The sequence below is a fragment of the Mastigoproctus giganteus genome, chromosome 11 (assembly GCF_048544385.1).
Source record: "Mastigoproctus giganteus isolate SK-2022 chromosome 11, ASM4854438v1, whole genome shotgun sequence".
NCBI classification, from domain to species: Eukaryota; Metazoa; Arthropoda; class Arachnida; order Uropygi; family Thelyphonidae; genus Mastigoproctus; species Mastigoproctus giganteus.
Genome location: NC_143585.1, coordinates 32,070,325 through 32,084,697, shown reverse-complemented (window position 1 = coordinate 32,084,697; position 14,373 = coordinate 32,070,325). Strand labels below are relative to the sequence as shown.

The window sequence follows — 14,373 nt, the reverse complement described above, 5'->3', positions numbered from 1 at the left end:
TACCATTCCCAGTACACTCCACCCAATGCCTCCTGTGGTCTTCTGTCAAAAGGATGTCAGAAGGATTTTGACAATCTCAATGCTAAGAAAGCTACATGTCCTGAAGGTATTTCTCCACATGTTCTAAACCTGTGCTCCTGAACTTACTTCTGTTCTGTGTCTCCTTTTTTAACTTTCTTATTCCAAAGACATTTCCCCTCTGCTTGGAAATTTTCTCATATCAAGCCAGTTCCTAGAAAGTGTGACAAATCCCTCCCATCCAATTATCATCCCATTGCACTTACTTCTACTCTTTCTAAAGTAATGGAGAAATCAATTAACCACCAACTCTTAAACTATCTAGAAACCTTCCATCTGATCAATAATCGGCATTATGCATTCAGTCAGTCCACTGGTGATATTCTGGCTTATGTTACTCATCTGTGGACAAATTTAATAGAAAAGTTTGGTGAAACTCAAGCAGTTGCTCTTGAAATTTCAAAGGCTTTTAATCATGTTTGGCATAAAGGTCTAAATAATCTTCCATCTTATGGTTTGCCAACTGTGTTTTTGTAATTGGATATCCTCTCTCTCTCTCTCTCTCTCTCTCTCTCTCTCTCTCTCACACACACTCACTGACTCACTCACTGCGGGTGATGGCAGATGGCTGTCTTCTAACTTCACTAATGCTGTTGTTCCCCAAGATTCTGTTCTTTTTTCCACTCTTTTTCTTTTGTATATTAATGGCTTTCTGTTGACCGAAAATCCTATCCATAGTTTTGCTGATGCATTCCACCTTCCAGTTTGAGAAACCTTGCCCTGCACAAATAGCTTCAACTTCTCAAATATCCACTACCAATTCCTTAAATGCTGATTGCCAGGTAATTCTCCAGTGAGGCAAAGATAACTTGGTTGACTTATCCTTCTAAAACTCAGTTGACTTATGCTTCTAAAAAAGATTCTTCTGCTCCTATGCTTATCTTCGATTACACTCAGATTTCTAGGCAAGATCATATATCTCTATTGGAGATTACCCTGACTTCTAATCTCTCTCTCTCTCTTGGCATAAGCACATTACAAATGTTGCTTCCTCTAAATCCAAAAATCTGGGTTTTCTCTTTTGCTCTCAGCATTACTTTTCTTCCAAACAGTGTTCACTCTGTACAATGGAATATTGTTCTCATATCTAGGGCAGTGTCCCCAAAACCTCACTCAGGCTTCTATATTCTATTCAAAAGAGGGCAGTTATGTTGATTAATGACTCATCTCTAACAGAGTCTTTCCACTCTGTCTCATAGACATTCTGTTTCTGCTGTCTTTTCTGTAGTTGCTTCCATGAGCACTGTTTTTCTGAACTGACTTCTATAAATTCCTCTCTTTCTTCTGAAGCAGTCTGAACATATGCCACAACCAGTTAACATCCTTTTACTGTCTAACATCAAACTCACAGAACCAACTTTTCTTCTTCATTTATTCATTCAACTTCTGTTTTGTGGAACAACCTTCCATCATACATATTTCCTAAAAATTACAATCTACAGAAATTTGTCTAATGCCAACAAGCACCTTCTTTCATCTTCTCAACCTTCAACCCATATATGGTACTAACTACTATAGCTTCTAATACCTCTCGTGTTTGGGGTTTTTATAAAAAAAAAAAAAAAAAAATCTTTAATTGGTTAATTGTTATTTGCTATTAGACTATTGTTCATATTTTGTTTTCTTTCTTTTATACAAAGATATTTGTATAAACTATTTTATTCAAATTTCTTTTATAGAAATATCACAATTTGTTTAATTCTTTAGTCTTTTTCTGTTTATGTGCCACTTTCAGACTTTATTTTTCTATGTAAAAATTTGAAAATAGGTCAAATTGATATCTAAAGCTATTTTAGATATCAGTAACCCCAAAGAGATTAAAGAAAGTGACTCTAAAAAATGTTTAGCTCTGCCTTAGAATAAAGACAGTGATGAACATTAGAGTAAAGACAAACCCAAAAACATATTCCATGCCTTACTTACTTAATAGTAAGCTATTTCAAGTAATGATTCTCACATTCAGGTTTTGATAGTCAGTCTTGGAGATTATTAAACATCTTGGAATACTTAATCAACAGTATTGTTGCCAGTTTGAAATGTTTCACTGGAAGAATATAGGATATTACAACTGGATCAAGATAAATGCACTCCTTAATTTCCGGAGTGCTGGTGTAACATCGGAAAAGTATCTGAAGTATGCGTGTTACCTGCCCTTCTGAAACTGGAAAATAGGTTTACTTTTCTTTGTGTATCCTTTTGGCTTGTGTAGTATATGCTTTATGTGCATTTTATTTGTTTACTAACACCCCCCTGTTTGAATCCCAAAATTTTCATGTGGAACGTCTAACATTCATTTACAGGCCTTTTGTGAATTGTGTTACTTTATTGAATGCAACTAAGGAAAAACGATCTTTTATATGGCATAAGAATATTTGGAATGGAAAAGCACTGCATAAGTTGTGGGATGTGAGAAGCAAATCTCGGGCAGATCAGCTAAATACACTTTATATTTAGCAGCCATAGCTATAGCTTTTTGATAATGAATAGTAAGAGCAGTATTAGTCTGAGTTCAATATTCATCAGTTCATATTTGAACAAAGACTTGTATATGGAATTTGTAACAGCTGCAGAATTGGAATAATTAAAATTTCTTGCTTATAGTCAGACTTATTATTGTTAAAAACAGTCCAAGGGGTGCAAGAAATATGTCACAGAATTTAGAGGAATTGTACTGGGTTTGTTTGTTCAAGTAAGCATGAGGCATTTAGTATAGTGTCTGCTTCACCATAAAATGAGTTCTTTAGTTTGTGAAAAAAAATAAAAATCACATTGGACAAGCCCAGGTAAATAAGGAAGATGCTGTGTTTGGAAAGGTATTCAGAAATTATATTCATATGACAATGCGAAAGCTGTGCTATGGTAGTAATTTCCAATTTTTTCATAACCATGGATAAAGTTCCTTTCTTTAGATTTAAGCACTTTATTTCTGGGCACATAGTCTTAACAGCATAACATATTATAAATTCATAATAAATTATGCCTTTATATTGAAAAAATAATACCCTAAAACGGAAACAATCCATTTAGAGAATTGACATTTTTGTCTGTAGGTTGAAAAAGTGACATGTTTCATCTACTGCCATTATTGTTTTTAGAAATCCTGGATTGGAACCGCAAATTTTAACCAGTTCAGCTTTTGTTTCCATCTGATTTGCTGTTAGAACTTGGAAACAGAGGTTGCATAATTATTTCTCGTTTAAAATATTTTTAAAATTTTCCATGTAATTTTTAAACTTATTATTATAACTATATTTTTATTGTTTGAATCAATGTAAAATATTAAACAGAATTATTTTAAATTAATACAGAAAATGCTTTATAATTTAAACATTTTGATATATATATTTTTTTCACCTCCCCACAGAAAGAAGTCTATATGACTGTTGTTGAGCCACTTGTTGAAGAAGTTCTTATGGGATACAACTGTACTGTTTTTGCGTAAGCAGCAGTCCAATTTAATTATTAATTTTTTTAAGTGTATATGAACAAATTTCTTTCTATTCTGTGCAAGCAAATTGAAACTTTCAAATGCATCTCACCCTTCTGAGATATTCTCAAGCAAGCATGTCTGCAAAAAATGCACCAAATCTTCTTAAATTTAAAAATGAAAAATGGCTGTTATAATGACATCAATGTCAATTGTAGTAATCCTCTTTTTTTTTTTTTTTTTCTCTGACTGATTGTGTTAGAATTCGAGTAATATGGTCATTAAAAAATAACAACAGGCATATTATCACTTTTGGAGCACTTTATGCAATACATGCCTGCTATTAATTATGGAAAACATAGCAAACTGTCTTTGTTACACTTCCCATAGTGCAACGAATCATTTGTAACTCATCACTTTCCCCAGCATCATACATCATTATACATCACTTGGTCTTGAAGAAATCTGATACCTAGAAATCTGTCTCAAGAAATACCCTACATAGGTATCATATTTCTTGAGAAAGTGAAAGACCATAGTTTACTACTGACAAAGTATAATTTTTATTATTGTTAGAGGAGATTGTGTTTTGTGTTATTGTTTTTGGAAAGTGACACTGCTACTAAACACAGTTTTTTAAATTTCCAAAAAAAATCAACTACTGTAAATTGAAACATGATAATTTGCTTTTAAAATAACCATAATATTAATTGCTGGGGGGAAAAAAATTCATTCAGAAATAGAAATGTGTTGCAGTGTTATAGGCGCCTCTGTAGCCAGGTGGGAAGGAGCAGCAGTGCGTAGCACACGCTTCTTGATTAGACCGGGGGTTCGAGCCCGTCATCACCAAATACGGAAGATGTGGAAAGGTCAGGAAATGACCACCGCATATCCCAGAGCAATATGGCCTTAGTTGCTAATGCTCCTAAAAACCAAACAAAACAAACAAACAAGCAGTGTTATAAGCTTATAAAGGGTGGTATGTGAGAATCAGCATCTGTTATAGAAAATCAGCACTTAAATTATGGAAAAAAAAATACTGCTTACACATCTATAATATTTTAATGTTATAGAGCAGCATTGTATTGACTAGAAAAAAAAATTTCAGTGGGATACAAAGATTTCACTAACTAAATAGTAGTCACTATTTAGTTTTAAATGTGTACTTATATATGAGCATGGTTCAAGGTTGACCTGCACTCGTTTTAATTAGGTGTGTGTGTGTGTGTGTGTGTGTGTGTGTGTGTGTGTGTGTGTGTGTGTGTGTGTGTGTGTGTGTGTGCGCGTGTGTGCATCAGAATAACAAACCCCTTTCTGAAGCTGTGAAAAAGTTGCTGACCTGATCTACTGCACCCATGTTTGCAGCCAACTGCTGTCACAGATATGAATTATTAAAACAAAAATTATAGTTCCTCAGAGCGGTTTAATATACTTAGAACATACATACAAAGAACGGTTTCACTATACAGATATGAATATTTGTTTTGTGGAGGAGCTGATTTTGGAAAACAGCTCCTCATTTTGGCAGAGAATAATCATGCTTTGTGAGCAATATGGGTACACCACTTCACTCCAGAATCAGAGGTCCAGTATGAAATGGCATCACAGAGGATCCCCAACCACTCAAAAATTTCTTTAATGTACTTCTCCCAGGAGCAATATTACTTATTTAAAGTTTAAGAGTAGGGGCAGCTCGTGAAGTATTTATGAGATACAACATAATGACACTCATAGTGCAAACTTTGTTTTGTCTTTAATTGTTATAGCTATCTACCAAACAATGATTAATATGTTATATATAAAAGTAGAAATGAAGGAAATCTGTGTATGAGGGATGTAATCAAAAAGTTATCAAATCTGCATTAAAATTTTGTTTCAAATTAGGGAAAAGTGCAATGGAACTTCACAAAATGTTAAAAACAGTTGTTGGAAAGGATGGCATATTTTGTTTTGACTACTTTTCATAATCTGCAAAGTTTAAAGAGGGACCCCTTGTCTGGCAAAGGTGATCCTTGCTCTGGCTGTCTGTCAGCTTCAAGAACTAATGGTTCAGTCACTTGCATTTGCGACGTGGTCTGGGTTGGTCAATGTTTGACCATCTGTGAAGTTGCCAGTGAAATTGGTATTTTCTTATGGTACATGTTAATCAAGTTTTAACACAACATTTAGGAATGCAGTGTGTTTCAGCCAGGTTTGTGCCTCACATCCTTACTGATCAGAGCAGCAAGTCCTTTCATATTAGGATCTTCATCACTGTGCTATTGTTGACCCACACTGTTTCTTCTATCATTACTGGTGATGAATGGATTAATGTATGGCTATGATCTGAAAATGGAATCCTCTCAATGAAAGATTCCATCTTCTCCAAAAGGTGCAGAAAAACAAAGACAATCATAATCAAAAGTGAAGATCATGCTTATTGTATTTTTTTTTTTTGTCTGGCTCACTGAGCATTGTTCATTATAAATTTGTTCTGTATGGTCAAACAGTAAACCAGGAATACTAGAATAGTGAGTGATGCTGTTTGGAGGATACAGCTGGAAAAGTAGTCCTTGTGGAATTGAAGCTTGCATCGTGACAACATCCCTGCATATTTAATACCTTCTATTTGAGAATTTCTTGTGAAGCACTCCATTACTGTGGTTAAACCATCCACCAAACAGAATTAACTCCCTATTTTTTTAATTATTATTTATTATTTATTATTTTTTTTTCAAGTTTAAAGCTCTTTGAAAGGTCATGGATTTGCAACAAATGAGGAAATTATTCAGAACGTTAAACTTAATTTCCCAAATATTAGTTGGGAAATGAAGGTTATCACACCAGCTATATATAATTAAAAAAAAAAAAAAAAAAGACCCACGAAAAAGGTGATAATATCTACATTAGTGTATTTATTTTAATTAAAGGATATCGGATTGTTTGTTATTTGGTTTTTAGGAGCATTATCAACTAAGGCCATATTGCTCCAGGGATATGCGGTGGTCATTCCCTGGCCTTTCCGCATCTTCCGTATTTGGTGGGTACGGGCTCGAACCCCGGTCTAATCAAGAAGCGTGTGCTACGCACTGCTGCTCCTGCCCACCTGGTTACGGAGGCGCCTGGATATCGGATTAAAAAATTTCAAACAAGTAGCATCAGAAATGTATTAATTTTAATTTGGTACCAGACTCTTTCTCAGATTAATTGTTATGTGGCAACAGGCATAGCATGTCAAAGTTTATACTGAATCAATGTGTGAGACATAGTTTTTGGGTTTTTTTTATGGTTATTAAACTTATCAAAAAAGGCTGGCATATGAATAAAGATAGTAAAAGTAGTAAGATTGGACATAGCTATGTTCATTAAACTGGTTAATAGGCCAGTGAAATATGGAATGAATGAATGAACAGTAAAGATATGATTCCAGTGCATCCAAGTTATGTATGATGGAGGGTTAAGTTTAAGTATTGGAGTTTAGTTGTCACTTGTTCTCACTGTGGACAGGAATGGAAGATAGTTTGGAATATGTGGTTCAGACAATAGATTAAATATATTGTTGAACCAAATGCAAATGTAATATATAATAATACTTAGACTGTGATTTCTTGGCAGCAACACAACAAACTCTTTTAAGTCTTACAGTTTTTCAGATTTGGATCTTTGTAGTCCACATATTAATTTAATAATTCATAATTGTGCAGTCAGATATGAAGTTCCCTGAGCAGTGCAAAAAGGCTGCCAGGACAGCTCATAAGGTTTTGTCAGTGATATACAGGAATTTTGCTAGCAGGGATAAGGAGGAGATTATTCCATTGTATAAGGCATTGGTCAGGCAACACATTGAGTACTGCATACAGGTCTAGAGCCCTCATTTTATGAAGAATGTGGAGTTACTGGAATGATTACAGAGAAGGGGAACAAAGGGGTGCCCTTACCAAGAAATGCTTCAGTTGTTCAAATTGCAGTGTCTGGAGACTGCACTTGTGAGGTGATCTGATTGAGTTGTTTAAGCCTGTGAATGGAGTGAAAAAGCTCAAAGTTGATGGGATGTTCCTCTTGCTCAGCCTACATGCATGAAGTGGCAAAAATTCATATTGAAGGATGGTTGCAGAATAGTGTAGAGGTTTGCTTTTAGCCAGCAGATGGTTGATTGCTGGAACAAACTTCCATCTATTGTTGTGTAAGTGAATAGCTTGAATAAATTCAAGGAAGAACCAGACAAACTATTGGGGGGGGATAGGTAGGTGAAATGGGAAGGTTTTTTGGGGGGGGGGATTGATGCTATATAAGCTGGTTTTCTTGCATTATTTGCCAATACAATACTTTTCAGAAAACAGAAATATATATTCTGGATCAAAGTGCTCACTGTATATTGTAATAAGTACTGGTAGAGAGACATCATTGGCTTTTAAAGAGACATGAATTCCATCAGATTATAGTTGATTCCTGACTTATCACTTATTAAACAGGATCATCTAGACAAGACTGCAGCAATAATTCAGACATGGCATGGGTTTGTTAAGGGAAAGTCTTGTCTGACAAATTTGATTGGATATTATGATGTGGTTACAAAGGAACTGGATGCAAAAACTAATTTTAATATCATATACTTGGATTTCAAGAAATCTTTTGACACTGTTGTGCATGGAAGACTACTGTACAAATTGGAACAGAATGGTATTAAGGGTAAGCTACAATGGATAAAAAGATGGTTGAGTGGGAGAAGACAGAGGGTGGTAATTAATGGGTGCTGCTCTTCATGGACTAATGTTATTAGTGGAGTCCCACGGGGTTCATTGTTGGGTCCACTCTTGTTTTGTATATTTATCAATGATATTGATGAAGGTATGTCAGGCTTAGTGTCAAAGTTTTCAGATGATACAAAGGTTGGCAGGGTTGTTAATGACAGTAATGGCAGTTTGTTATTGCAACAGGATCTAGAAAATTTGGGAAGATGGTGGCAACTGAAGTTTAACATTGAAAAATGCAAAGAGGTTCCCCCAGAGGAACGTATCAACTGTGTGGTACTACACTTGGAGTGGTAGAAAATGAAAAAGACCTGAGAATAATTGTGCAGTCAGATAATATGAAGTTTTCTGAACAATGCAGACAGGCTGCAAGAGCAGGTCATTGGGTTTTGTCAATGTTATACAGAAATTTTGCTAGCAGGGAAAAGGTGATTGTCCCTCTGTATAAGGCAATGGTCAGGCCATGCCTTGAGTACTGCATACAGGTCTGGAGGCCTCATTTTAGGAAGGATGTAGATTTGCTTGATCATGTACAGAGAAGGGCGACAAGATTGGTGAGGGGAATGAAGGGATCCTCTTACCAAGAGAGGCTTAAGTTCTGAAAATAGCAGTGGCTGGAGACTAGGCACCTGCGAGGTGATCTGATTGAGGTGTATAAGACCTTTAATAGGTTCAGCACGCTGAATTCTGATGGGATTCTTCCACTTGTTCAGATTATGAACCTAAGGGGGCATTAATTCAAATTGAGGAAAGACAGATGTAGAATAGATGTGTGGAAATATGCCTTTAGCCAGCGGGTGGTTAATTGCTGGAACAAACTTCCATCTGTCATTGTGGAAGTTGATAGGTTAAATAAATTTAAGGAGGAGCTGAACAAACATTTAGAGGGAATGGCTGTGTGAATTTTTTTTTTTTTTTGGCTGATGCTACATAAGCTCATATGCTTGTTTTCTTGCATCACAAGCCACAATTACCATTACTACAGCAAGCCCTCGTTATAATGCAGTTTGCTCTGCGCTGATTCGCTATAATGCTGTTTTTATATTATAACCCATATCTCACTTTAATGCTGTCACAACTTACTATAACGCTCTTTTACCAGTGTAAAGATTGAATTTTTGGCATGTTTAATGAAAACGTTTCATCTGATGTAGTCGATAGCTTGAAAATGAATAGCAAGGTTTCCCGCACTCAGTGAAATTTTCTCCTACTCTAATTTAATTGCATTATGGTGACTTGTTACAATCATCATTTTAAAAAATGATCAAGTATATTGCTTGTAATTTTTGCTTTACTGTATATGCATTTATCCAAAGTCTAGTCATCACTCGGTACGGTGTTAGACATCGTCCGTAATGGATAGCTTACTCAAACATTGTATCAAAATTAATGCAACGTAGTTACAACATCTGGACACGGTATGAAGCCTACTAAGGTAAGAAAAATACTGAATTTGAAAATTAAATTATACGTTTTGAAGCGAATCGATTCCGTTCAGCAGCAAGTGGATGTGTGCAATAATCGAGGACTGGCAGGTTCAACTCTAAGAACAATTATAAAAAATAAAGAATTAATTTTAGCAGTGGGAAAGACAGCTATTATTACCCTGCAGGCAACTAGGCCAGCTATTATAATTGAAATGGAGAGACTTCTAAATAATTTTATTGAAGATAATATCCAATGCACAATTCTGTTAAGTTAAATATTATTAAGGAAACGGCGATTAGTGTATGTGATGATCTGAAGAAAGCTCACATTTAAAAAAAAAAAAAGAAAAACATGTGGAACCATTTAAAGCTACTAAGGGCTGGTAAGATAGATTTAAAATCCAGGGAGAAGTCGCAAGTGCAGATCAAGAAGGAGCCGAAACTTTCAAAAAAGAACTTCTAAAAATTATTGAAGAGTGGCGTTAAATTTCTCAACAAGTTTTTAACATACATGAAACAGGACTTTTTTGGAAAGGAATGCCTAAAAGAAGTTTCATATCGAAAGAAGAGGAAAAAAAAAAAAAAAAAACATGCCAAGCTTCAAAGTGGCAAAGGATCGGTTGACTTTATTGTTGGGTGGTAACGATGCAGGGATTTTAAAGTAAAACCCCTTTTAGTTTACTAGGAAGGCGGCCAAAGTACAACCCAAAATCTCCCAAAGTTATGAAAACTCGTCAGCCCAGCGCCATTGGATTAATAAATTCATGATTTTAAGTTTAATTTTGATATATAATGTAGTTACTTACCACATAATTATATATGTATGTATGTATGTATGTAATGGAGAATATATTATATGTACAAATATTAAATATTTTGACCGATATTTGTGCGTCTTTTCGCTACCATTTATTATTGATTAGGAAATATCCTATGACATAGACCACGACTCACAGATACATATGTTACATTATGGGAATACAGCGCTCGCTTAGCACTGATTCACTTAGTGCTCTGTTTTTCTGGAATGAATTATCGGCGTTAAGTCACCTGTATTACTATTTAGCATTAGTAGAGGCATTTGATGCAAGAAAGCAAGCTCATGCAGCATCAGCCAAAAAAATAAATAAATAAATAAAAAATAACCACTTCCACTTCACCCCTCTGTTCGTTCAAAATACCTGTCCAGCTGAGCCTTAAACTTATTTAGGCTATCAACTTCCACAACAAGGGATGGAAGTCTATTCCACCAACCAACCACCCGCTGGCTAAAGGCATATTTTCCTCACGTCTATCCTACATCTGTCTTTTCTCAATTTGAATCTATGCCCTCTCAGGTGATTATTCTAAGCAAGAGGAAGAATCCCATCAGCATTGAGCATGCTCAAACCATTCAAGGCTTTATACACCTCTATCAGATCACCTCGCTGGTGCCTAGTCTCCAGACACTGTAATTTGCAAAACTTAAGCCTTTCTTCGTAAGAGCACCCCTTTGTTCCATTCACTAATCTTGTTGCCCTTCTCTGTACTTGTTCCAGCATCTCTACATCCTTCTTGAAATGAGGCCTCCAGACCTGTATACAGTACTCTAGGTGTGGCCTGACCATTGCCTTATACAAGGGAATAATCACCTCCTTATCCCTGCTAGAAAAATTCCTATATATCATCGACAATACACCATGAGCTACTCTTGCAGCCCGTCTGCACTGCTCAGAAAACTTCATATCTGCCTGCACAACCACCCCCAGGTCCCTTTCATTCTCTACCACTGTCAGTGTAGTACCACAGAGTTGATACGTTGCTCTGGGTTGCTGTTTCCCATATGTAGTACTTTACATTTGTCAATGTTAAACTTCATTTACCACCTCTCAGCCCATCTGCTCAACCTTTCCAAATCCTGTTGCAGTAGCATAGTGTCAGTAGTGTCCTTGACAACCCTGCCAACCTTCGTATCGTCTGCAAACTTGGATATTAAGCTTGATATACCATCATAAATATCATTTATAAATACAGAAAACAATAATGGACCCAATACTGAACCCTGAGGGACTCCACTAATAACATTATTCCTCTATGAGCAGTGTCCATTGATTACCACTCTCTGTCTTCTCCCCGGCGCCTCCGTAGCCAGGTGGGAAGGAGCAGCAGTGCGTAGCACACGCTTCTTGATTAGACCGGGGTTCGAGCCCGTCACCACCAAATACGGAAGATGCGGAAAGGTCAGGGAATGACCACCGCATATCCCGGAGCAATATGGCCTTAGTTGCTAATGCTCCTAAAACAACAACAACATCTGTCTTCTCCCCCTCAACCACCCCTTTATCCATAGCAGCAGTTTGCCTCCAATGCCACACTGCTCCAATTTGTGCAGCAGTCTTCCATGTGCAACAGTATCAAAAGCCTTTTTAAGATCCAAGTATATAATATCAAAGTTATTCCCTGCATACAGTTCTTTTGTGACTGCATCATAGTATCCAATCAAATTGGTCAGGCAAGACTTCCCCTTAACAAAACCATGCTGTGTCTGAGCTATAACTGAAGTCTTGTCTAGATGATCCTGCAGTGCTTCTTTAACCAGTGCCTCCATTAATTTTCCAGGATCAGAAGTTAAACTAACAGGTCTATAATTACTATAATTACTTGTGTCGCCCTTTAATCCTCCTTTGTGAATTGGGGGTCACATTTGCACATCTCCAGTCCATGGGTACTTCCACTGAGTCCAAGGAAGCTCTCATTATTTAAAGAATCCAGAGTGATGGCTTCAGTCCCTTAAGACATTAGGGGTGGTGAGCTTTACCGCTGAGTTACTCTGGTTTTTTTCAGCCTACATAATATGCATATTGATTCATGAACACATGCTTCAAAAATGAAGCAAAACAGTCACATTTAGTACCCTATGAGCGTGTACCACGACTAAAGTATTTGATATGTCATATAGAGCCTCCAAACAACTACCCAACTAGCTTGACAAAACATGGATTGTTTATTGTTTGAATTACTTAAGTTTCATGCTCATTTATTTATTTATTAGGCAGAATATTTATTTATTAGAGTAAGTAAACTCTAATAAAATTTTGCACTTTTTTTATATATAATACGTATGTTTTTTTTTTTTATTTATTTATTATTGTTATATGTATAAACTTCAATCTTTTCAGGTATGGCCAAACTGGTACTGGTAAAACATTTACTATGGAAGGAGCAAGAAGTACAAAAAGTCATACATGGGAAGAGGTGAATACTATATCTTTATTTTATAGTTTCATAGTAAGATGTAAATTTTACAAGCTTTCTTATTTATCATTCACCCCAGGTGGTTGCTAACAGTTATGTTAGTTAAATTATAAATTTGATATGGAAAAAGTCTCGAAATCACAGATTTAAATTTCATTCTTCTTTTTGGGAGATTACAGAGGGAAATACTGAAGCATTTATCTTCTACTATTTTCTTAAGTTGGGAAGTAATTTGGGATTTAATTTTGTTTTTGAGAAGCCTGAAAAGCAGAGGGCTAATTTTTCCTTTTGCATTTTTTCAATCTACTGAGTTTAAACTACAAGAAAGATTTAAAGATTTGTGGTCTTTATATTCACAAGAGAACAAATTTCATGTCTCCATGTGTTGGCTGGGTATTGCCACTTTTAAACAAGTAATATCCTCGAAAGAATATACTGTTTATTGAAAATATAAAATACTACTATGACAGCTGTTTTTGAAACTTACTGCTTTCTCATCAGATAATAGGTGATCTCTAGTGACACTCCATCAAAAGTCAGTGGAAATGAGATTGTTGAATGTGTTGTCATGCATTGCATAAAGGAATACATCAAAAAATGTAAGATAGCTAAAACTATTTAACCAAGTTGAAATATTGAAAGCACAGATTTCCCCATAATTTTATGTTTATTTGATTTGGAGAATTTAAACTACAGAACATTAATGTAGAAAAGAAACACTCATTATGTCATTTCAGTTAAGTTGAAGTAGATTTTATTGTGTTAATTAACAAGTTGTGCATATGAGTAATTGAAGGAGCCATCCTCTGTCATATTTTTGATTGGATCCTTGGTGAGGACCAGGTCAAGAATATTTTTGCCTCTGATATACTGAAATGAATCATTGTCATCCAGTTAGTTAAAAAAATTCTGATTCTGCTCTCAGTTGGCATTGCATGTCCATTCTATTCTATAAGAGGTTAGTCAGTGTCATCCATAATAATTACCATTAGTTATTATGCTCTTAGTCTACCTGTAGAAAATATCTATGTGGTTATTATCCAAAAACAGACTGGCTAAGAGTATTTAAAGGTCAAGTTTGGAAACTGGTTTTTCACACCTTTTATCAGGCACCTTACAAGTTAAATTGTCACTGGTTCATGGGGGTCACTGGCTTCTTGCTGGTAACTACTGAAACAGCTATCTGTGAGGTTGCACCAAATTATAAATCAATAACATTATACTACTCTTTTAGAGAAATACTACTTACTCCTCTTTTTAGTGTCAGTGTGACATTAAAAATTGGAGTAAGTTTCATTTCACTTGCCTCTTCTATAAAAATTGATGAAAGTCTTGTTATAGAAATATTCAGTGTGTGTGTGTGTGTGTGCGCGTGCGTGCGTGTATCTCTAAGTAAGTAAATAAAAGTAGCAGAGATAAGAGAAGTAAGTAAATAAAAGTTGTAGAGATAAGAGATGTAAGTAAAAAGTGTGAAAGA

At 35.6% G+C, this 14,373-nt stretch overlaps 1 protein-coding gene across 1 annotated transcript in view; it reads left to right on the top strand.

Moving 5' to 3' along the window:
* The window catches only part of LOC150077870 (kinesin-like protein KIF11), a 257,452-nt gene that overhangs the window by 15,583 nt on the left and 227,496 nt on the right, over positions 1-14,373 (top strand). The window contains exons 3-4 of the mRNA XM_090384389.1: positions 3,443-3,516; positions 12,821-12,896. Coding sequence (XP_090240515.1) covers positions 3,443-3,516; positions 12,821-12,896 — 150 coding nt within the window. The remainder of the gene's footprint in view (positions 1-3,442; positions 3,517-12,820; positions 12,897-14,373) is intronic.